This window comes from Lepidochelys olivacea (assembly GCF_965140295.1).
Source record: "Lepidochelys olivacea isolate rLepOli2 genome assembly, chromosome: 1".
In the NCBI taxonomy this organism is placed as follows: domain Eukaryota; kingdom Metazoa; phylum Chordata; order Testudines; family Cheloniidae; genus Lepidochelys; species Lepidochelys olivacea.
Window position 1 is genome coordinate 291,556,266 of NC_140411.1, and position 23,975 is coordinate 291,580,240.

The 23,975-nt window shown below is 39.2% G+C and overlaps 1 protein-coding gene and 1 long non-coding RNA gene across 2 annotated transcripts in view; one reads left to right on the forward strand and one right to left on the reverse strand.

Moving 5' to 3' along the window:
- Nucleotides 1–12,548, forward strand: part of GNS (glucosamine (N-acetyl)-6-sulfatase) — a 30,745-nt gene extending 18,197 nt beyond the window's left edge. Inside the window, exons 9-14 of the mRNA XM_084610289.1 lie at nucleotides 464–567; nucleotides 788–889; nucleotides 3,414–3,521; nucleotides 4,647–4,757; nucleotides 7,084–7,244; nucleotides 8,503–12,548. Coding sequence (XP_084466415.1) covers nucleotides 464–567; nucleotides 788–889; nucleotides 3,414–3,521; nucleotides 4,647–4,757; nucleotides 7,084–7,244; nucleotides 8,503–8,575 — 659 coding nt within the window. The 3' untranslated portion in view covers nucleotides 8,576–12,548. The remainder of the gene's footprint in view (nucleotides 1–463; nucleotides 568–787; nucleotides 890–3,413; nucleotides 3,522–4,646; nucleotides 4,758–7,083; nucleotides 7,245–8,502) is intronic.
- A 3,047-nt stretch (nucleotides 12,549–15,595) lies between these two features.
- On the reverse strand, nucleotides 15,596–23,736 carry LOC311514419. The gene is made up of 4 exons (XR_014709881.1): nucleotides 23,569–23,736; nucleotides 22,914–23,011; nucleotides 18,764–18,951; nucleotides 15,596–15,728 (listed from the first exon to the last, which is right to left on the reverse strand). It is a non-coding gene; the product is annotated as an uncharacterized lncRNA (long non-coding RNA).
- Nucleotides 23,737–23,975: the final 239 nt, after the last annotated feature.

Here is a 23,975-nt window from a genome sequence, read left to right on the forward strand (position 1 = left end):
CTCTGGTGCTATGGAGATAAACTAATTGACTGCAAACCTACAGTGCCATCCATCTTCAGAGTATTTTATAAAGTGGTGTTCTGTGCCTAAAATGTAATGATGTGTGTAAATATAGACCTTTCCTTCATTCCTGCTCTGACACACCAAGTTATTTTTACTGGTGAATTTCATTATAGCACCTCTTTCCTTTCTCAGTGTTAGAGCTGCCCTCTGTCTTGTATGTAGATTTGAAGTTTTACAAGTAGCCCAACTTGTACAGCATCAGAATCTGACTACAGTAATAGACTGAAATAAAGGAAATCTGGGTGAATATGGTCTGAGGGTCTGTGTATGTAAGATCAAGGTAAAGGGGACATTTAAACAAGTCATTGTTCATCAAAGGCCAGATCCTGAGCCATGTGAGGCCCTGTTTTTTATAAATTAAACCACAATTAAATGGTGTCTCATTCTTAATGTTTTCTAGGACAGTTTTCTTTGCCAATAGACAAACGGCAGCTCTATGAGTTTGACATTAAAGTTCCATTGCTAGTTCGAGGACCAGGCATCAAACCAAACCAGACAAACAAGGTAGGATTATAAGTGAAGGTGCAGTAATACAGGTCTCCATATTCTGTCACAGTAATCAGTGTCTGGCATATATGTTGTAAAGGGGTCTAGCAACACATTAGTGTTCTGTAGTATAAAGGGACCTCACTTTCTTGTTCAGACAGACACTAAAACTTGACAGTTTTTAAGAACATTAATCTTTTTGTGAGTCAGTAACACTTTGTTTCCCGCCACCATCCAGATGCTCGTTGCAAACATTGATTTGGGTCCCACTATTTTGGATATCGCAGGGTTTGACTTAAACAAGACACAGATGGATGGGATGTCACTGTTGCCACTTCTGGTAAGAGTTCAGACAGGATTAATAACCAAGCAATTTGCAGATTACTCTTGTACAGATTATTCTTCAGAGTGAATAAAGTTTCCTAAAATGAATTAGGAAGATGCGCATTCCAAATCTCTTCTCCCTCATGGTATTTTCATACAGAGCCCTTCTGGCTTAATAAAAATTTCATTGCTTATACATTCCAATAAACTCTGAAACTCCCTCTCAGGGAGGATACCTTTTTTTAAGGAAAGCTTTTTCTTTGACTAGTTGCACTACTGGTAATGAATGACTCTTGTTTTGATCGTTGTACTACTTGGCTCTTCAATTCTGAAATGCTCTTGTTGTTGTTACCAATAAAGTAAAAACTAGCAGGATCTTATTAAAGAGGAAAAGGCAAAATGCCACATTTATTGTGAATACAGAAAGAATCCTAGTAAGCAGTTAGTTATAGCTGTAACATTCCATTCAATTTCATATTTATTCACTTGCACACCACGTTCTGCAAGGTTATCATAGTTACCAGCCTTACAGTTGCTCATGCCAAGCCACTGGCCAGGTGGCCTGGACACAAGGAGGGAGCAGGGCCTTGTCAGAGGCACATCTGATGCTCCTAGAAGTTGGTTTGCAGAATCAGACCCCAAAGTTCTCCGTTTCTAGAGTCCATTTTTATAGGAATGTATTCCTATGCCAGTCTATGGGAATTGCTTCATCATGCTGTTGCTGAATCAATCAGTAGATGGCACATTCCTGACGGCTCTGTGCTGCCAGATGTTATCTTGTTTTTCAGTTCTCCCATCCTTGAGGCTGTTGGGTGGATTCCAGTCTGCCCTCCAGAGGGGTCCTCTGGTTGTCTTCACTCTGCGCATTCTTCAGCCGATCCATACTGAACTCGGAGGCTGGCACCTCCCTGATCATTCATTTATTATCCACACCAAGCATCCATCCACATACATCCGCAATCTCCACTTTAATCACAATGGTTAACAAAAAAGCGAGATAAATGCAACAAAAGGGCGGGGAGTCTGCTGTTTCTGTTACAAAGTATTGCTTTGAGAACAGACTGTCTTAGGATGGACTAACACAATTAGCAGCTTGCAAGTTTCACTAAGAGAGGGAGAGAAACAGTACCAAAAACCAAGAGACCTTAGTTTAAATTTCAGGGTATTACTAATTATGGGGAATCAAACTCATTTGTGATTTTAATACAGAACTTCTTTAATATGATCCAACACTCTAAGACCTGCATATGTGACCAAGACAAAATTATGCCCACTTGATATTTATTTAAATCCTAATAAGTGGGATATTCGTAGTCTTTTTCCCACTGACTGGGGGGAGAGGGAGGGAAATAAAACTAACCTTTCCTAAAGGTGAGCAGAAACCTATTTTAAATGAAGCTTCTTGTAGCTAATCACTTTACTGTTTATACTTGGTCTATAAATTGGAGGTAGCCTTCAAGAAATTGCAATGAGTCATGATTTAGAACCAATGCACTTTTGTGGTATAAGGTTTCACTAGCAAACCTTAAAGGGACATCATCAACTTAAATCTAATTTGTGGGGGGGGTGGGGGTGGAGGGTGAGAAAACCTGGATTTGTGCTGGAAATGGCCCACCTGATGATCACTTTAGATAAGCTATTACCAGCAGGACAGTGGGGTGGGAGGAGGTATTTTTTCATATTCTCTGTGTATAAATAAAGTCTGCTGCAGTTTCCACGGCATGCATCCGATGAAGTGAGCTGTAGCTCACAAAAGCTCATGCTCAAATAAATTGGTTAGTCTCTAAGGTGCCACAAGTACTCCTTTTCTTTTTGCGAATACAGACTAACACGGCTGTTACTCTGAAACATGTCTGACTTAGTTCTACGGGCTGTTACAAATAATGAAGATTGTGGGTGTTGGACTTCTGTCCATTTATGGTGTGCATTTGTGATGGTACTTTTGTGTAGTTTTGTTTCTCTTCTATAATCTGCTCACCTCTGTATAGGTTTTTCATGCCTTTTTAAAATGATTCTAAAACTGCAAACGTGGGAGGGATTTAAAATTTTCAGCTCTCTTTTTGAAATAGACTGGCTTTCCAGTTGAGTGTGCCCTTTTATACAAGTATTTCTGATTGTCTTGTGTAGTTCTTAATCTGGTGATACCGCCCCAAAGGAAGAGGCTATATTATAAAACTTTTTCTAGAGACTTTGGGTTATAATTTACTGGTATTTGGCAACATGGCTTGTACTTCATGACGATCCTCATCCTTCAGTTTAGTGCTAGCTTGTATATGAACTGTCATTAGCGCACTCTTCAAATGAAACAAAATACTCATGTCCTAAACCAACTTATCAGTTTTTGGGACTGGATCCCTAATGTGGCTTCCAGTTGTTGTTACACAGTGCACTTTCACCAAGCTTCGTTATGCTTTTGTATTGGTGCCACTGGATGTGCATTTACGTACTCCTTGCTGGTTACAGAGTAATTTATCTCAGGCATGCATGATTTTTACTTATGGCATTATCAGAAGAACTAACAATTAAACTTCCTGTTTTAGAGAGGAGACAAAAATGTGACCTGGAGATCAGATGTCTTAATTGAGTACCAAGGAGAAGGACATAACAGCAGTGATCCTACCTGCCCTGCTCTGGGACCTGGTGTTACTGTAAGCAGAACTGAACTTAAGCATGAATTATTTGTAAATGTTTCCTTGAATCGCTTAAACTAAAACCTCAGTACAGAGTCAGGCCTGTTAGTAGCCTAGAAATTGTCTTCTAGTGATATGGGAGATCTGGATTTATTTCCTGGGTCAGTTGAACCTCAATTTTACAAACACTAGAGGCTTACAAACAACCAGTTTTGCAAACCATTTTTCTGGACAGGGAGTGGGGGGGAAAATCACATTAAAAGGGATATCAACTTGTTCTTTGATGTACCTTTTAAACATTGGAAATTACTTTGCAGTGGGTTGAAGGACAAGAAGGCAATGCAGTATACCATACTGCAACGTATGCACAGTAATTGTAACTTCAAGATCAATTTTATGAACTTTTTGGTTTTATGAACTCCTCAGTACCCAATGTTAAAATAGGGTTTTTACTATATCTTGCTCTGTATGTCAGTCGGAGCTATGCCTGTTCTGAGTGCAACATGCCTGGTTCAGAATAGAATGTTTTTGAGTGGCTGGACATCTGCCTGTTTGATTTTAAAATAACTAGTGCCCCAAGAATCCCATTGGAAAGATGGTGGCTGCAACATAGGGCCATGATCTCTTACATCTGCAATTCTGATGGCCTCATCACACAATCAAATATTGATTTGAAGCCAGTAAGTAGGTGGCTACATTCTGCAATACACTAGCTGTGTTCTGTAATTCTGTCATACTAATGCTTACAGTAAATAGACCCTACCATAACGTTCTATTTTAGGGAACTGTTCCCACTGTGTTTAAGTAGCCTGTTTTGGGTATTGAGCACTGTTTTCATTTCCTGGGCTACTGTATGTATTCACCAGAAAAATAATACAAAGAAACTATCTCCCATTTTAAAAACTTCTCTGACACAGTGACACTTTCAGATTTTTAGAAAAAATGGTATTTTTGTTCCATAAATCTCTACTTGGGATTTTTAACGTTTAGTTTTCAGTATTCTGTCTAGTGTCCATGAACTACATGCAGCTGGCTTCAGCAGGTACAAGTTCTGGGGAGGGAACTGTTGCTTTCAGTTTCACCACATGAAGTAAAAAAGAATGTTCACTCTCCTTTTTCTGTTTAACCTCTGTTTCTTTACAGCATTGTTTTCCAGACTGTGTGTGTGAAGATGCGTATAACAATACATATGCTTGTGTGAGGACGCTGTCAGCTTTGTGGGATCTGCAGTACTGTGAATTTGATGACCGGGAGGTAATACTTTCTGTCTCATTTACTTTAATGGCACACTGTGTTGAATGTTCAATTCTCTTGCAGTTCTCACTATTTGAGAATAATTAGCATCTATTATAGTGTAACTCCATTGATGTCTGTCTGCAAAGTTTATCTACTCTCAAGGTTGGCATAAACTACTCTGAAAATGAGACTGTGGCTTCGCTCGTAGGCTAAACAGTCAGTTTTTTTAACTGTTGGTGGAAATAGTTAACCAAAACATACTGCATGATCATGAGGGGGAAATGGGTTAAATTATCTAGGGCCAAATTCACCTTTGGTGTAAGTGGAGCTTAAGTAGGAGTTGCAGCAGGGCTGAATTTGGTCCTCCATATCTAAATGACAGACAACTTTATTGTAGATCATAAACTAAACTGGTGGCTAGCCACGTATTTCAGAGCTTACTGCACATTCCTAGCAAGTTCTCAAGCAGTGCAAGTGTGTGGCCTTGCCAGCAAAACAGCAAAAATTTCACCTTTCCCTTATAATAGATTCAATCATCAAGCCATTTCAGTTCAGCAGAAGACTAGGCAGTTTAGTCTTAAATTGCTCAGTTGCTGAGGTAAACTGCTAAGTGTTAATAGTTGGGGGGCAGTTGGTATGGGGCAGCATGTAGTCACATGATAAATAAGGTTGTAACAGTATTTGTCCCAAGTCATGTTTTCAAACTGCCTCGTTAGGACTGCCAAGGAGAATTGGGAACCCTGCAATGCATTACCAATCCCTAACAAACTGCCATCTTTGTGCTCACTGCAATGCCAAATTTGGACTCCTATTCATGCACTACAGGGGACCCTCAATGAGCTTTGTGCATCACCATTGATCTGGGAATGATCTGCTCCTACTTCCAAGAGATCCCACTAGACAAAGGCTGAGAGAGGGATAAAGTACATATCTCCCTAAGGAGATCAAGGGGGCTGAGTGGAAAAGTGTAGCATATAAAATCTGTGTGAGCACTTCCGAATGGTGTAAAGCCCGCTGATGGGGAGATCACATTTCTACAGCTAACTCAGGCCATGACCACAGAGGAGAGACTAAGCAAGCTGCAGTCTAATAGGCTGATTGCTGTTTACTTTGGAGGAATGCAGCTGCCTGGCCTGAAAATGACAAGGCCAGCTCTTCAGAAAGTTTTAGGGCAATTGGTCTAAGAGGCTCTTTGTCAATAGGACACAGACTTTTCCTCCATTTAGAAGCAAAATTCATTAGTAGTATGTTAGCTTCATGAACAGTCTCTTTCAAAGCATCCCAGGGAAGTTACTCTGTGTGTGGTGCCACCAAGGAGTGTAAACAGTGAACCCAAAGTCCCAGCTCTTCTCTTAAATCCCTTCCCTGTTCCCAGTCTCTGACAACCATGATCAAGCCCTTCCTCCCTGATAGGGGAGCTGTGTGAGTGCTCTGCCCTTCCTAAAGGCAGACATCAAAGCTAATCTGCTGATTTAATTGCATGCATGCTTTAGTTGAATTCTTGTGCCATGTCTGACCTTTACTGCCCCACAGAATGGTCATAGATATATTTTGAATCAGTGTCTTGTCACTGCATGCTAACCCATCACCAGTCTGCCCCATAAACTCTTAAAAAAAAAACATAAATATTGTGACACTAAGCAGACCACACAAAGGTTTTACTGCTTTAGTTGGAGTTTATATAATACACTTATGTCCAATTCTGTTATATGCAGTGTTGGATGGGTAAAAAGATGTGCTCTGTGGGAGTTTAAGACTCCACACATATAGTTCTGGTTAATGAAAGTTCTTACCTACATGTGCTTATCTTAGGATCCATTCATAAGATGACATTCCTAACATTTGACATGCAAATAATTCACTCCTTAATATTTGCCTTCTTTTAATTTGCCACTGCCCCCTCAAGTCTGTCCTGAAATTGTGAGCCCCTCAAGGAAGGGTCTATTTCATGGCTGTCTGGTAAGCACTTAGCCTGTAGTGTCCACTACATGCTAACTGAAGATATAAATCGAATACATAACCCTTTGGCCTGCTAAACCCAGGGTTGTGAGTTCAATCCTTGAGGGGGCCATTTGGGATCTGGGGCAAAAACTGGGGATTGGTCCTGCTTTGAGCAGGGGGTTGGACTAGATGACCTCCTGAGGTCCCTTCCAACCCTGGTATTCTATGATTCTATGAACAAAGCCAAAGTAGAAATAAAACTCAAAACCAGAAACCTCTATGAACAGTAGAAAATAAGTTGTCGCTCTACCACATACGTTTCCTCACTGATTGTGTACTAAGTATTCTGTTGTAATAGTGACATTTAATAAAAGTACAGGAACTGTTTCTTCCACTTAAACAGGTGTTTGTGGAAGTCTACAACTTGACTGCAGACCCACACCAGCTTACTAACATTGCTAAAACAATAGATCAAGAAATTTTAGAGAAGATGAACTATCGCCTAATGATGTTACAGTCTTGCTCAGGAGCAACTTGTCGCACACCAGGCGTCTTTGACCCAGGGTAACCTTTTTCGACTATTTCAGCTTTTAATTTTGTAATCATTCACAATTGTGTAGCAGTTTAGGAATGTGTCTTACAAAATCAGTTCCCTTGACAAGAGACTCAAAAGTTTTACTTTTTCCCCTTTTGTTGGAATTAGGGACTTCCCTTCTCTCTAAAGGTTAGTAGCTGGATGGTGCCATAAATGCTTTTAAACTTAAATCCTTGGAAATTGTCAGGCAGTGTAGACACTTGGTCTGAAGAGGAGATTGTATTAATGGAAAGGAAGGTGGGTATAGGACAAACTAAATTCTAAAGCTGAATGTTTTGTCTCAGACCTACTATTGCATTTTTCATCCAGGAAACTCCATCTAGACTTCTAATTTAGTATCAATTAATTTAAAATGTAAATTTAGGACTATAAAGGCTAAATTTATATCAATTAACTGTACCTGGTGGCTGTAAGATATGAGAAACTATGGACCTATCAAATGTATCTTCAGTAATGGTGTCATTAAACACCCCTTTCCTGGTAACTTTCAGTCACTGTTGGTTTGAAAAGAATGCTGCCTGTCTAGCTCTTCAGCTGTGCTGACTAATCAAAGGAACAATGGGTTAAATAAGGAAATAATCACTTGCAGATTATTAAAAGCTTTAAGTGTGTGCTCCACACAGGAACTTTCCAACTAAAGTATTTGGTAGCCTTATCTCACTTCTACTTTGGATTAAAGTCTTGAATATTCAAAACTGTCAAACTGCCAGGAAAACGGAGCTTGTATCATGCAGCAAAACAATCTGTGCAGTTAGAAGGTTGCTGCTTTGTTTTGAGTTCAGAAACCACTTTTTGAGAATTTTTACAGCACTTAAGAGGCTGTTAGCCTTTATAATAGGCTTGCATTTACGTGCTAAACTGCCAAAACATTTTGCTGCTGTAAATACTGCAGAATATTGACAATGCAGCTCCTGGACACCCTTTTTCCTTTATTCATATGTAGTGCTTCTGCAGATACACCCTAGTGTTGTATTTAGCTGCAACATCTACACTGTTAGCTAGAAGTGCCGCTACACTGACTTTTGTCAACTTCTGTAGTATTTGTTTGTGACCAAATTGAAATGCTGTAGCACTGTTGTGGTAGAGGAAAACTAATTCCCTATTGTGCACTGCTGAGGGAGGCAGCCATTCCAATGAACTCTGGTTTAGTACTATATGTTAACCTATTATGTTGCTGGTAATCCTTAGTCTAAATGTAGCTCACACAGACCTTCTCCCTACTCTTAGGTACAGATTCGACCCACGCCTAATGTTCAGTCATGGTATTTGGGCTCACAGACTTTCCACACAGTCTCTGTAACAGCATTTATCAGCCTCTTCAGTTGGCTTCCTGTGCTCATTTCTTCAGAGGGACTCCAGCAGGTCTGTCTGTATCTAACCTACAATAATTACATCTGGAATACTCAATCAACTGGCTTCGTTAAAACTTTTAGCGGTGGGGAAGGGCAGAATCCCTAGTCTTTAGAGGGCTGCTTTGTGCCCTGTGTATATTTTACAGCGGACCTGTAATTCTGAACAGTCAGACATGGCTAATCTGTTCTTGCTCATATACCTTGTCTTTCAAATACTTTTTCATATCAGAGGTATAGTGTTGACCTGTGACCTATAAATCTGACTTGGATTTATTTTGTTTTTGTATGAATAAAGACCAAGTTTATAAACTGAATCATGTTAACCCAGGGCAGGTCATATTGCACAGAAATCTTCACCCATCTTCATTCACTCTTGTACAAACTTTCCTAAAAGCTAAATGTTTAAGAGGAGTGTTGAACACCTGTATTAAGTTAAGCTTGAGCAAACTACCATAGTATGGCATGGGAGAGTATAAATCAGAGAGTTAAGAGATCTGACTGGAAACTGTCCATCTTGCAGACTTCAAAGCACTGTACTTAATAATCTCCATCTCACAGGTCTGCTTAAGCAGCTTTCAGACACAAGGATACTCTTTCAGACTGTTTCCAATTCAGAACATTATTAGATACAGAGGTAACTACTTTTAAGTTTTAATTTAACTTATTTTGAAATAGGCTTTATTAATGTGTTAAAACGAATCTGAAGTGTTGGAATAAAACTGAGTGCCTGTATGTTGATCATGATGAACCAGCTCTGCTTCACTAATCTGAACAGGAGTAAACATCAGAAAACAAAGAAATGGGCACCACAATAGTTGTCATGTGCATGTCATCTTCAGCCTTCTCAAGTATCTTGTGAATAATGAAACATTTCAGATTGACCTGATGCATACACTTAAATTGGCTTTGCTTCCTGAAAGATAAAAATCCATAAATCCTTGCTTAGCAGAAATCATGGTAGGATGACAACTTAGGTCAGTTTGATTTGCCTCTGCCAGAGAGCTACTGCTATGCTGAAAACTACCTCCATTATGCCCTTTATGCCAAAGGATTCTGGTATGTTACGGCTTTGGTATTTGGGTGAGGAGGTAGTTGTCTGTCTTCAACTGACTGATAACACTATTTTCACCCTTATTTATTCCATATGAATATTGAAGTAATGTTTGCATTTTCAAAATATCGATTGCCTTTCTAAACTTAAGTGATTTTCTAAGTTCAAAATCCCAGCAAGCTTACTAAATTAATCTCCATAGAACTGCATTACCAAACCAACTGCTAGAAACCTACTGAATTATCATCTTGATCTCACAGGATCCTATAAGAAAATCATCCTGCTTGAAGGTAGTTGAACTGTAGCTTACCCTTAAATATTTTTTCATTGTCAAATTAAAGCTCTCCTTATTTTAAGCTGTTACTATTTACTGTTTCTGTTTTTAATATATCTACTTATCCATTTAGAAAACAGTATCCTTAAGTCAGAAGAGTAGGTACTTCCTGAATTGGTGCATTGTCAAATACATGAAGCCAAGTAAGTTTTTTCAGACAGCTGAATCGTAAGAATAGATCTAATTTCAGAAACCAAAAAGTACATCCCATTTCACAGCTTCTTGAATCTGGTAAAAGCAGCACTTATGAACATGGTATTGACTACATTTTACTTCAGTACTGACAGACTTGACCAGCTACTCTTCATCCTTCTTCCTTGTGTGACTTCCAACAGGAGGTAAACTTGATTCCATCCATAATCATATGGTGAACAGATTAAATTTTGCCTCCCAAATCAGAACATATTTATTGTTGATCCAGAGGAATTAGAGATACCTGGGGAAAACTAACAGCTGCCGAAAGGGACTCTAAAACTAAGGGAACATACTGAGAGGGTGTTTCTCTGAATGCATATTACAACACCCCACTACTTTAAGTCTTCTTCCATTAAATTACTTGGATCCTTTGAAATATTCAGTCTTCTTTATCTACCATAATTATGATTTTTCAACTTCTTTTCTCCTCCATTCACTAAAACATCTTATCCCACTTCAATGTCTTTGAGCCTCTGGTCTCTTCTACAAACACCACTCCTTCCTAATCAGTGTGTTCCCTGGCATCTTACCTTTTTCCTTAACCATGTGTTAGGTCCTGTAACAGTTTTTGCTTGTATTCTTTGGCCAAGCCAAAAGTGATCTAAACGCTCATTTAACAATATATTTGTCTGACACTACTACACTAAGATTTGTGTTCTGCTTTTTAGTTAAGTTTGCTGGTGGCTGTACTTAATTGTAGGTTGTGAAGGGTCTGGTGAGGTAAGTCTTCAATCAGCGATGTATGCATTAAACTTTGAGCATCTCTGTCTGAAGTATTCTAGCTGGTCATAGAATTGAAGTTCCAGTGTATATATTTACTAAGTGTCAGCAGTGCAATGGTGGCCATTGTCTGCAACACTGGTGTGTGGTTTTTTTAAGTAGACATTTCTCTTTTTGTAGAAAAAGCTACTATATAATCATAACCAAAAGTATAATCTGATATAACCACATTTCCTGGTATGGCATACTTGGTTAGCAGGAAGAATTTTAGTCTTTAATAACTATGTATTTTGCATATTCTACCTCTACAATTCATTGACATGGAAATTGATTGTATAGAACTGGTATAGAATATCCAATAAGGCTGATTAGCAGGAAGAATTTTGCCCTAACTTAACACATTCTTAGTATTTTCATGCAGAAAACATACTGGTCATTCATTTCAGTTGCTGCCAGACTTGTCCCCTTATGTTGCCTTTTTCTCAACTTACCATGAGTCTACCACATCCACATCTGAAGTCTGCCAGTTAACAAATAATGTGATTTACCACAGAAAACCTTCACATCACCACATTCTACTCATCACTCCTGTTGGGACTTAGCAAAAATACAAACACTTCTGAAGAAACCTGCACTGGAAGTGCATTTTAAGCTTAGTTGAATATCAAAGGCACACAGCTGAAGGAAGAACAGTAACAATCAACTGCTACCCTGTTTTTTGCTCTGATTTAACTGTTCAGTATTTTTTTCACAGGATGCAATAAATCCTATGGATATTTTCACACTCCTAAATGGTCAATATTCACTTTTTCTTGATAACTGAAATAACATGTTATGAAGGAACTTTAAATTACAGCTAGACCAAATTCCAGAACACAACTGGTTCAAAAATTGAGCCTTCCTATGTTTGAACATGGCTGTGTCCACTTGCACCTTATTACTTGAGCCATTTAATTGTTGAAAATGAATAGAAGCCTTACTAAGTACTAGTCTTTCATATAAAATGTGATTATAGGTCATTTTTAAATGTAAACTGTTGCTTCTCATGATATTCTAATCTGATTAAGCAGATACGTTTTTCTGCAAAACATTAACACACATTCCTTTATTGCAGCAGAAGCAAAACTGTTGCGTCTATTAACACAAATATCCTTAGTCACTTAACTGAAAGTATTGTCACTTTAGCATGAGTGAAGATATCTGATAAGTGCTTAGGGGCTTTGGAATTGACTTCTTGCATGTCAGGGAGTAAAAGTTGCTTTCACAGATTGTTGTTCCCTAGAGTGCTGATCTTAAATAATCTATAGTATGGGCAGTAGTCTCTTAAAGACTACGATAACTTGGTAAAGTCTAAATCTGTTTAAATTGATAGACTAAGGCAAATACAGACATTTGGTTGTAATACTGCTGAATCAATGAAGATGGCTGTTAAATTATTTTTTAATGTGCAACTTTATATGTATTCCTAACTTGTTCCTTTTTTGTAGTATCTGACTACTTCACTGTGGATTTACTAATTTCTGCTCTCTATTGTACCATAACTATTTTGTTTAGAAAGTGCCCTTCAAAGGACCCTGTTCACTGCTGCACCTTTTTGAAAATAAAAATTGTCTACTATGAATCTCTCTCATACCTTTTATGGTGAACTGAAATTGTGAACATCTTCAAGGGAGGCAGTTGTGTGTCAAAAGTTCTAGAAATCTACTGCCTAGTTTATAACATTCTAGGGCCCAGTGCTCTGGTATCTATCCACCTTACAAGGCCTAAATTGAGACATTAAATACTACTTAAGACTATTGCTTTTGGACTTAATGAAATCTTTAATCACTTAAGAAAAGTATACCTTGCAGTTCTTTCTCTTAGGTCTTCCTGATAGAGACCATGTCTGAACCTAATTCTCCATCTACCAGGAGCAACTGCAGGCCTACTTAAAAGCTCCAGCATTAAGACAAAGTGACTGACTTACTCCTGCAGGGAATGTTCGCATTCATCCAAATCTGCTTAGAAACTGATGTTGAATTGTTGCAAAACCCTAGGTTGGACACACAGACTTGTTGAAGTGCCTTACTGATTTTAACATAGGGAGAACTAATCTGTTAACATTGCTGTTAAAGTTCTTAAGTGAACTGGAAGTTGAGGTACATATTGCTACTATTGCCAACTCTTTAGAAAGTGCTGGAGCTCATCTTGTGATGACATAAGAAGATCCAGCCCCTTGGTAACATAGAGCCATGCTTGAAGCCAGCAGTCTCACCCATCTGCTCACCATTATCACAGCAGGTCCACTCCTACTGCCCCTCCTATAAGACACAGACAAGATGGCACATCTGATCCTCCCCCTGCAACTCCCAGGCCAGGAATGGGGGGCTGAAGAATCCCAGGAGGCACAGAGGTGAGGATGGGGTGGGGTGCATAGGGAGTGGGAGACAAGATTAAATTGCTGGGAAAGAGACTGGGGTGGGAGTTGAACTTCAGCAGCAGGAGCTAGAATCAATTTTACCCAGTAGATTCAGGAGAGATCAAAAATCAAGACAGACCAAAAAAAGTCTTTAAAATATCATTACTTTTGATCTCTTAATGCTGTATTGCTTTTCAGTACCTAGAAAGGGAAGTGAAGTATTGAAATGCCATTGCCAGTTGAAGGTAGCAAAGAATGGAGGAGTGTCTTTTTCCTTTAGCTTATCACCCCCACTCAAAACCTGAAAAACATGGTAGTGTCTCTTAATACCACCTTAGCTGTCACCAAAGTAAGTGTTAATACCAATTTAGCTTAAGTTAACATAAAACAAGTGGCCAGAGGTAGTTGTATACAGTGTTATATTCACTTTAATTATACCTGTTTCTAAACTACTTTAGGTCAACTAGTATAACTAGCTTATAGGTGCATTTATACTTCTGTCTGGCTAAGGACCTAGTAAGGTATCTAGAGCATAGGCCAGTTGTCATACCTAAGTGTTAGCTTTTCTGTGAAAATAGTTGATACCCAAGATTGCCAGCTTTAGAAGATTCCTTGTGGCTTGCCTATTTACTAAGCAAAGGTCTTGTCTACACAAACAATGTGTGGCAAGCTGGGGTGTAAATATACCCCACCCCAGCCTGATACCAGTATCTGTGTGGACCCTACTGCCGTACACTAAAATTCCTAGCACACTTTGATCTACCCTTCTTTGAAATGGGGAGTATGTCAAAGCACACTAAGGAACTTCTAGTGTGCAGCAGGCTACTAGGGAATAAAGTTACTACAAGCCCTTAGTGCAGAATAGAGTTCTAACTTTCCCCACACTCTTAGAGGGCAAATGCACACCCAAAACATAAGTAGTTGGTGAGAAGAACATGAAATGTATACTCAAAGTAACCTCTAAGTATCATGGATGTCTAGGCCCTGTGGAGATTAGCCTATATTCAAGCAATCTGAGGAAAGCTTAACTTCTACATCTGCCTGTGCAACTTCACAGCTTATACAATCCCTTATTACTGGATTTCAACCTTAATTTAAAGTGGATAATTGCTTAATCATCAGTATAATCCCTCTGCTACCAGAGCCAAAATGGAGCATTACCTGATCTAAGTTCTAGCTGAAATACTTGTACAATGTTAGAGGAAAATTCCAATATTAAAGTAGTATGCAGAAGAGCTGTGTTTCTGAAAATGCTTTTAAGTAGTTTGAAGAAACACCATTGTTTTTCTTTCCATGTACATGAGTTAGGTATATTGGAATCATACAAAACTAGACAGTTAGGTATTAGTTTAGCACCGCAAGAAATGGCTGTTCTGTATTACCTCTGTTTCCCCATTGTGCTCAAAGACATCTCTAATGGCCATGTCATGCTACCATCAGGGTCATGAAAACTCTCTACAGTTTCTCCTTGGTCATTAATTTCTAAGAATAAGTCATGTTTATGTAGAAAGATGCTATAGAGTGATACTGGCAGAACTTGTAAAAATGTAAGACGGCATTGGTTATTTCAGAACATGGTCCATTAAAGGAAAATTGGTATTACTATAAGGGGATGATGTAGGTACAGATGTAACAGTGCAGATCTGGCACTTGCCAGATAACTTTACTGTTGTGGGCAGATGCAAATAAACCAACAGCTAAAGCACACTGATAACTTTCACTCAACTGTTTCTGCCACAGCCGGATGTCTGATAGCTCTATGGTAAGTAACAGGTTGGTAACTCCTGAAATACAGTCACTGCTTTAGCATCTCAGGAAAGGGTGGGCATTAGTGGGGCTTATTATAAACTGGCAAAAAGGACTTAGACTGGAGTCCCAGGGGAGCCACACTGAGGTTACTCAATTAGGGCAAACTACAAAGAATGGGACAGACAATCCCCAAAGCTGATGGGTATTCCAATACTTAGATTTACCAAGCCAGCACAGAACAGCTTCTATAATACCTTTCTGGATCCCCAGAAAACACAGTTCCCTTTAGCAACCCAGCCTTGGGCTTCCACCTAGACTCACAAATCACATATGATGATTACTGAAAATCTTATTAAGCATATAAGAAAGTTCTACCAATCCCAAAGGATTGGACACATTACCTCCCAAGTTAATGAATATTTCAAATCTTACCCAAATACACGCTTACAGCCAATTCTTACTAACAAAACTAAAATTTATTAAAAATATATATATATATATTGGTTAAAAGATCATGCACAAGAATATAGTTTTGAGATTAGCTTCATAGTAGGGACGGTGAGCTTTGTAGTTGCAAAGAGTTGTTTCACAATTAATCCATAGGTTGTAGTCCAATGTTCATATCCAGGTGGGACTGGATATCTCAAGCTTACCCTGCATAAAGCATTAAGCAGATCTGAGATGAAAGGATCAGGTCTCAAGAGTCTTTTTATAGTATTTTCTGGCAGCCTCTTATCTATACAGTCCTGGGTGAACAATAGGCTTTTGAAAGTATCCTTCTATTTCCTAAACATCACCAGTAATTACTACATGGATTAACATAAGGAAATTTATCCATTAAGCAGTTTATCAAAAATTTTAAAGAGACATAGACAATGACATTTCACTCAAGATTCATCTAAATGTTGAATATTCCCTTTTGATCATTGAATCAATAGCTATAGTAATAAACAGGAACTGTTTACATGGCTAATATCTAACAAGACAGAAGTAAAGATACTATTAGTATCACCTTTAATTCTCTAACAATACAGGTTTGCATTTCAAAGTTCTAGCCCATCTAACATGGAATTGCCCTAATTACCATTTACATAGTTCCCAACATGTCTCTAAAGGTTGAACCTGGGTCATTTAGCCTGCGAGCTGCTTAACCCTTTTTGGCCATCTGTCACAATGTGGACTTGCTAAAGCAGAGTTGAAATCACTTACCGATCCGAATCAAAATTATGTATCAAGTACTACGAAAGAAATGAGGAGCTGAAATTTCCCTAAGCAATTTACTTAATCTCAGCCAACTGCAGGGTGATAATTTTACTCTGTGGGAGAAAGATGAAGTCTTAGCACTGACTCTGTACATGCAGACAAATAACGGTGCTCCAATAGCAAAATGCCAGCTGGGCATCATAGTTTAAGGCTTCTTCAATTGCCTTAGAATAGAAGTAATCAAAATGCAGGAGGTAGCATACTTAGACTATAAGAGCTTTCGGGTGGGGACAATGTTTGTATGGCAACTCAGACAATGGGGTCGTGGTCTATGATATCTTGTCTACACTAAGGGCTTGCTTCTGGAGTGGTGCACCTTCCTAGGTCACACACAGCTTATACCAACAGTGCTTTTGCCAACACCACTTATATCAATTCCCTGGCCAAGAAAGACACTGCCAACATCACTTCTTTGCTGGTAGAACTTACAGCAGCACAGCAAAGACCATTTAAAACAAAAGATAATAGCCCGAACTAACAGTTCTCCAGAAGTAGTTTTAAGTTTAGGTCAGGCCTGAGGTTTGAACACGCTACTGCAATGCTACTATTACACAATGTCAGATTTAATTCACCTTTGCAATAAATTTCTTCAGGGACAAAGTCCTAAAGCATTCAGAAAAGGAGCAAAAGAAACTAGGAAAGCAAGAAGTAGATATTCCCAGTCTGTATGTGCCTCTCTTTGATAGTCTGCTGTTACCTGGATAGCCAGGTAGGCTTCAGACCAGCACTAAATCCACTCAGCCAATAGCTGCCAAAAAAAGTGAATTCATATTTTTATATCCGTTTAGGTACAACAGTCATTGAGGGACACAGTACAGATTGAAGTGACACTAGAGGAGGTTTTGGAATTAATTGAGAAACTGAACAGTAACAAGTCATTGGGACCAGATGGCATTCACTCAAGAGTTCTGAAAGAACTCAAATGTGAAATTGCAGAACTATTAACTATGGTTTGTAATCTGTCCTTTAAATCAGCTACTGTACCCAATGACTGGAAGATAGCTAATGTAACACCAATATTTAAGAAGGGCTCTAGAGGTGATCCTGGCAATTACAGACCGGTAAGTCTAACGTCAGTACCGGGCAAATTAGTTGAAACAATAGTAAAGAATAAAATTGTCAGACACATAGAACATCATAAATTGTTGCACAAAAGTCAACATGGTTTCTGTAAAGGGAGATCATGTCTTACTAATCTATTAGAGTTCTTTGAGGGGGTCAACAAACATGTGGATAAGGGGGATCCAGTGGAAATAGTGTACTTAGATTTTCAGAAAGCCTTTGACAAGGTCCCTCACCAAAGGCTCTTATGTAAATTAAGTTGTCATGGGATAAGAGGGAAGATCCTTTCATGGATTGAGAACTGGTTAAAAGACAGGGAACAAAGGGTAGGAATAAATGGAAAATTTTCAGAATGGAGAGGGGTAACTAGTGGTGTTCCCCAAGGGTCAGTCCTAGGACCAATCCTATTCAATCTATTCATAAATGATCTGGAGAAAGGGGTAAACAGCGAGGTGGCAAAGTTTGCAGATGCTACTAAACTGCTCAAGATAGTTAAGACTAAAACAGACAGTGAAGAACTTCAAAAAGATCTCACAAAATTAAGTGATTGGGCAACAAAATGTCAAACTAAATTTAATATGGATAAATGTAAAGTAATGCACATTGGAAATAATAACCCCAATTATACATACAATATGATGGGGGCTAATTTAGCGACAACTAATCAGGAGAAAGATTTTGGAGTCATCATGGATAGTTCTCTGAAGACGTCCACGCAATGTGCAGCGGCAGTCAAAAAAGCAAACGGGATGTTAGAAATCATTAAAAAAAGGGAGAGAGAATAAGACAGAGAATATCTTATTGCCCTTATATAAATCCATGGTACACCCACATCTTGAATATTGCGTACAGATGTGGTCCCCTCATCTCAAAAAAGATACACTGGCATTAGAAAAGGTTCAGAAAAGGGCAACTAAAATGATTAGGGGTTTGGAATGGGTCCAATATGAGGAGAGATTAAAGAGGCTAGGACTTTTCAGCTTGGAAAAGAGGAGACTAAGGGGGGATATGATAGAGGTATATAAAATCATGAGTGGTGTGGAGAAAGTGAATAAGGAAAAGTTATTTACCTGTTCCCATAATATAAGAACTAGGGGCCACCAAATGAAATTAATGGGTAGCAGGTTTAAAACAAATAAAAGGAAGTTCTTCTTCACTCAGCACACAGTCAACCTGTGGAACTCCTTGTCTGAGGAAGTTGTGAAGGCTAGGACTATAACAGGGTTTAAAAGAGAACTTGATAAATACATGGAGGTTAAGTCCATTAATGGCTATTAGCCAGGATGGATAAGGAATGGTGTCCCTAGCCTCTGTTTGTCAGAGGGTGGAGATGGATGGCAGGAGAAAGATCACTAGATCATTACCTGTTAGGTTCACTCCTTCAGGGGCACCTGGCATTGGCCACTGTTGGTAGTCAGGATACTGGGCTGGATGGACCTTTGGTCTGACCCAGTATGGCAGTTATTATGTTCTTAGTATATCAGTTGCTGTACAATTCACACAAGAGGATTTTCAAAATGTAGCGGAAGGGGCTTCACCAGAAGCAGCAAATCTGTTTGAACAAAGGGGATACTATTTATTGGCTATCCATCACAATGCTAATTGCATACAATTTACATAACTTAAATCTGTTCCTCAGAGCAGCACCATATAGTGGCTCCAGGCAGGGAAAACTACTTGCAGAACTCAACACATTCTTTGTAAAATGAGAACTCTGCTCTATCATGTTAAAATTAGCTCTGATGTTGTATGAGATGACCAAAATTCAAGACACACACGTGCACGCGCACACACACACAAACTTTTTAAAAAATGGAAAACCATGGTAAATTAAACTTATCTTAATTTGAAGAATGGGGTATTTGGCTAATAACGGTAATCACACAAATGTTCTCACTTTCTGAGGGCAACTTTAGGAAGTCCAGATGTGCAAATGTTTATAAGGAAGGATTATTTAACCAGGACAATTGCAATAAGGTTTGATGAAATTAGGAACCAAAGTACAGTAGCCGTATATGAGCAAGTATCTAGAAAAACTTTATACTGGGTGGAGTGGCTTTCCACCTCCACTTAAAGCATACTTCCATTTCAAAATTAACTAAACCTCAAGCATTGGCCTTCAAAAAAGTTAATTTTAAACATTTCCAATACTATCATTTTTAAATGGATAGTTTCAGCGAAAGCATTGGAAAATTATGTTTGGGACTAGAAATTAAATCAACAAATCAACAGGCTAACCTGATTTGCAATGTTTTAATTCCAGGAGGGAAAATTGAGGTTTTACATATGGTATAATTCTGCATGTGCTGGTTTCTGAGATTAATATGTAGTCTTCATTTGGAGACCATGCATGTGCCATGTACAGGCCACTGAGCAGAGTTCTGGCTATTCTTGTTACAGGGTCATAGGCCAGCAGACATCCAAGATGGTTAGTTTCTATGACCTTAACCAAAACAAGTCATTAAAAAATGAAAGGACTTAGCTAGATATTTTAAAAGAAATCTGGATTCAATGACTAACAGAAAATCGCCAGCAGTTGTTTTAACAGTTTAATTAAAAGCAGACCTTATACATAGTACCGCCATCTTAATATAAAAGACAAGCTTGCAACACTGTAAAGGAACAGACTGCTCTGTTCACTGTTTATTTCAATGAATCCCCAGGGTTGTATACCTGGCTGATCACAGCCCTCATGAAGTGAGAGAGAAGCCTCTCTGCTTCCTCTACAAGTCAGAGGAAAAAGTTTGGCAGTAAAGCCCCGAATCAGAACTCACTCTGAGGCATATCCTGCTTTGTCAAGCTGCTTGAAGCCTCTCCCTCAAGCCAGGCAAATCAGGAAACAGCATCACACCTGCTTGTCATGGCAAATAAAGATTTGACATTTCACTTCAAAATACCCCAGATAATTTAAGCAAGCTTCCTTTACTAAATGATCTGTATGACAAATTTAGATTGTTTTAACTGTAAACTCCACAAGGCAGGGGCTGCTTTTATGTTTATCTCTTGTGTGCTGCCAAGCCCTTTGTCAGCATTTAAATAAGGAGGAGACTACACGATACTATAGGACTGCAGCACTGATGATTTAAGGACTATTAAATTCCATCACTTGATTTCCAATCTCTAACAGGAATCTTCACACCCTAAAAAGCTCTGTGGATTCACTGCACCCTAATATTCCTCTGATTTAAATTACCAGTCATCAAGTTCTCACATCCTTACAGCCAAGGAAGACTGGATGAGACTCCGTTGAAAGTTCATTAACATTACTTCCATATGGCCAGGGAGGAAGCTACAGAGCAATGCAGCATGTTCATCACCTCCGGAGCTGAGCATATTGTCTCTACAGCTTGCTTAGTTCAAACCAGTCAAACAAGCAAGAGACCAAAACTAGAAATCAAACCCATTTCTTCCAGGTGGTAGTTCAGAGTACCACCAGCACCAAATGATGCTTTAAATATATTTAATCACCCCTACAAATGGCTAAGGAGAGCATCTCACCTCATATCTGTGAGGTCCCCATTTTCTACTTGAATTAGGAAATAAATGGTCCTGTTACACGATATTTCTAGTCCAAGAACCTAAAAGGAATTCCATCTACACTTGATTAACAAAAATACCTAATGATCAAATGCAACGGACAACGTCAAAGTCAGAAAGTGTTCCTGATCTAGCTTTTAAATGAAACTATCCACTTTCACTCATCCCATCAGTCCGTTTTCTGAAAGTGAAACTATTCTAAAACATTCAATATGTGACAGAAAGTAAAAACACAATATTTGCAGTCTTGTATCCCTGTTGGTCCCAGGCTACTAAAGAGACAGGGTGAGTGAAGGAATATGTTTTATTGGACCTACTTCTTTTGGGGAAAGAGAGAAGCACTCAGAGGGTGTATCTACACTGCAAAGAAAAATTCACAGCACCACATTTCAGAGCCTGGGTCAGCTGACCTGTGCTTGCAGGGCTTCAGCTGCAGGGCTAAAAATAGCAGTACATATGTTCCCACTTGGGCTGGAACCTGGACTCCAAAACTCTCTCCCCTCGCTGGGTTTCTGAGCCGTGAGGGAACACTTTTCACAAAATTCTCTCTCCATACCTGACCTCAGTACTCATCCTCAAAGGAAACCTGCACAACAACTTCAAAAAACGAGCCTGGGAGTGTAAATTCATAACTTTGCTAGACACTAAAAATCATGGCATGGAATGCCAAATGTTTTATAATTAATGTCACAAAATGTTAGTTTTCAATTAAAAGAAACATATGAAATTACTTTCTCCTCATTTAGCATCTTGGTCTCCCTCAAATACTTCTTACTGAATCATTTTAAGCACTACATGCCTATGAGTCATTAACACATTGGGCTAAAAACTGGGAGCAAGAAACTATATTCATAAGGCTAATTTTCTTAGAATAGTACTGCGATTTTCTGAGAATTTTCTTTTAGGAGAGAAGTTGAATAGCTCCAGTACCACATTTTTCCAAACTTCCTCCAAAGCTCAGAGGGGCATTCTGGAGGTGGAAGATGGGTGTCTAAGAAACTGACCAGTTGCTGTCAGTGAGGATGCATCTCAGTGACCTTTCACATGGGTTTAGCACCAGTGCAGCTCCACTAATGTAAGTAATGTTGGAAGCACTAACGTAGCTCAGGAAAAAGTGTTTTACCACTGCATCATTTAACTCTGCACTTACAGCAAAATAGAGACAAGGCCTCACCCTCTGCAGACATTTTAACAGTGCAGAAATTTTTTTAGTCCTCTGTACACTAATAGTTAAAACAGTTTTCAGCACTCGTTCAAGGAGCAACCAGTGTAAATAACAGTTATTGTCTACAGTGGTTCAATTATTGGTGTAGATGGGAATGGAAGTTGTCTGTAACTCTGAAATGTTTGGAACTCTGAACAAAGCACAGTTCGAGCTCCAGATCCAACACTGAGACTCCAGGCCAGGCTTCAGCAGCAGCTTCCTTCCCTGGGCTGGACTGAGTTTACAAGCTTGTCCCCCTCAGGCTGGCAACACCAGTGTCTTCACCTCCTAGCTGTAGGTGGCTGCCCTGTGCGTGGGGGTGGGGTGGAGACAGAGACCCCAGATGCACCTACCTTTAAGATGCAATTCAAGCACGGTACAGTATTTGCTTTTTTTTTTTTTTTTTGGGTGGGGGGGGGTGTCTCTGCTAATGCCTGATTGATTACTTCCAGTTTCACATGGTGTCCTGTTGACCAGTCAATCCGTAACTCTGGTGTTCATGTCTTTGAGGTTCTATTGCAGTTCTCTCCTTTCGAAATCAAGAACCACTCTTGTTTCAGTCATCATATGGATTTCAAACGAACAACAACTAGAAATACTCCAGATCTGAGTCTACAAGAAACTACGTAGTGTTATCAGTCTTTAATAACTTTGCATGTAAAACTCAGAAAACATTAACAGCAATTAAAACAGTATTTCTGCCCCTTATTCAGCATTGTTATACAAATGAGTCAGTCTTGATTATCTCATTGGGAAAAAAAAAGATCACTCACCACATTCAAACACTTCCTGCTCTACTGAGTAATGAAATGAAATTGGTCACCACAGATCATCTACAGCTTCCCATCCACAGTGCCAATGTAAAGATTACCTTAAAAAAAAAAAGAAAAAAGACTAGTTCAGAAGTGATTCTGTAAGTCAGATAAAATATACCATTGGAGTGAAGAACCTGGCATTATTTGTTCCCTTCCTCCTCCCCAAACACAAATTATTCTCTCCAGCATAAAGGTAAGAAACCCTATACCTTAACAAGGAGCTTAATAGAGCAGAGACAGAAAGAATGAATTATTTTTATAAGGGATCTTGTACTGAAATCTGAGTTTGACAAAGTGTAGGTTACTCAGGAAAACATATTTAAGATTTATTTCAGGTCTCTGCTGGATCAGGGGAGAACAAGCACAAACACAGAGCTGGACTGCCTGGATTTGCCAGGGTAATGTGGTCCTGTCAGTTAACATTAAGGAAAGCATCAGTGAAGCACATACAATCTGTCCCAGCTCATAAGGGTTCTACAGTTGTAATCAGCTAGCAGAATGTGGGGTTGACAAAGAAAAGCAGGGTATCTGCATTTTCAGGTAGATTGCAATGGCTGGGCTAGTACGGGAAGGTAACCTTGCTTATAAAATTGTCAACGTTCTAAGCACTCACCTTGTGCAGTAACACATTCTTCAAGATGCATGTTCCAGTTCATTGCGCATGCACCTTGGGTCAGAGATTTGCTGTAGCAGTACCTGTTCAGCCCATCCTCATGCTCTGTAATGATGATATATAGGGGTGCGCGAGCAAACCGCCTCCAGTTTTCTCTCCATCATAAAGTCCTGCAGAGGGCACTCCAAAGTGGAGGGGAAGGAGGGCGGGTAGTGTAGCACCTATAGGGACAAAACATCTCACAGAACTCATTACTGCACAAGGTGAGTAGCCTGTCCTTTTTCTTTCAGTAGTGTTCCTGTGATAACTCTTGAGCAGTATCCCCAAAGGAAGGAGGGAGCTTCAGAATGTAGTCTAATACTGAAGACAGAACTGCATTGCTCACCACAGCATCTGATCTAGAGGAA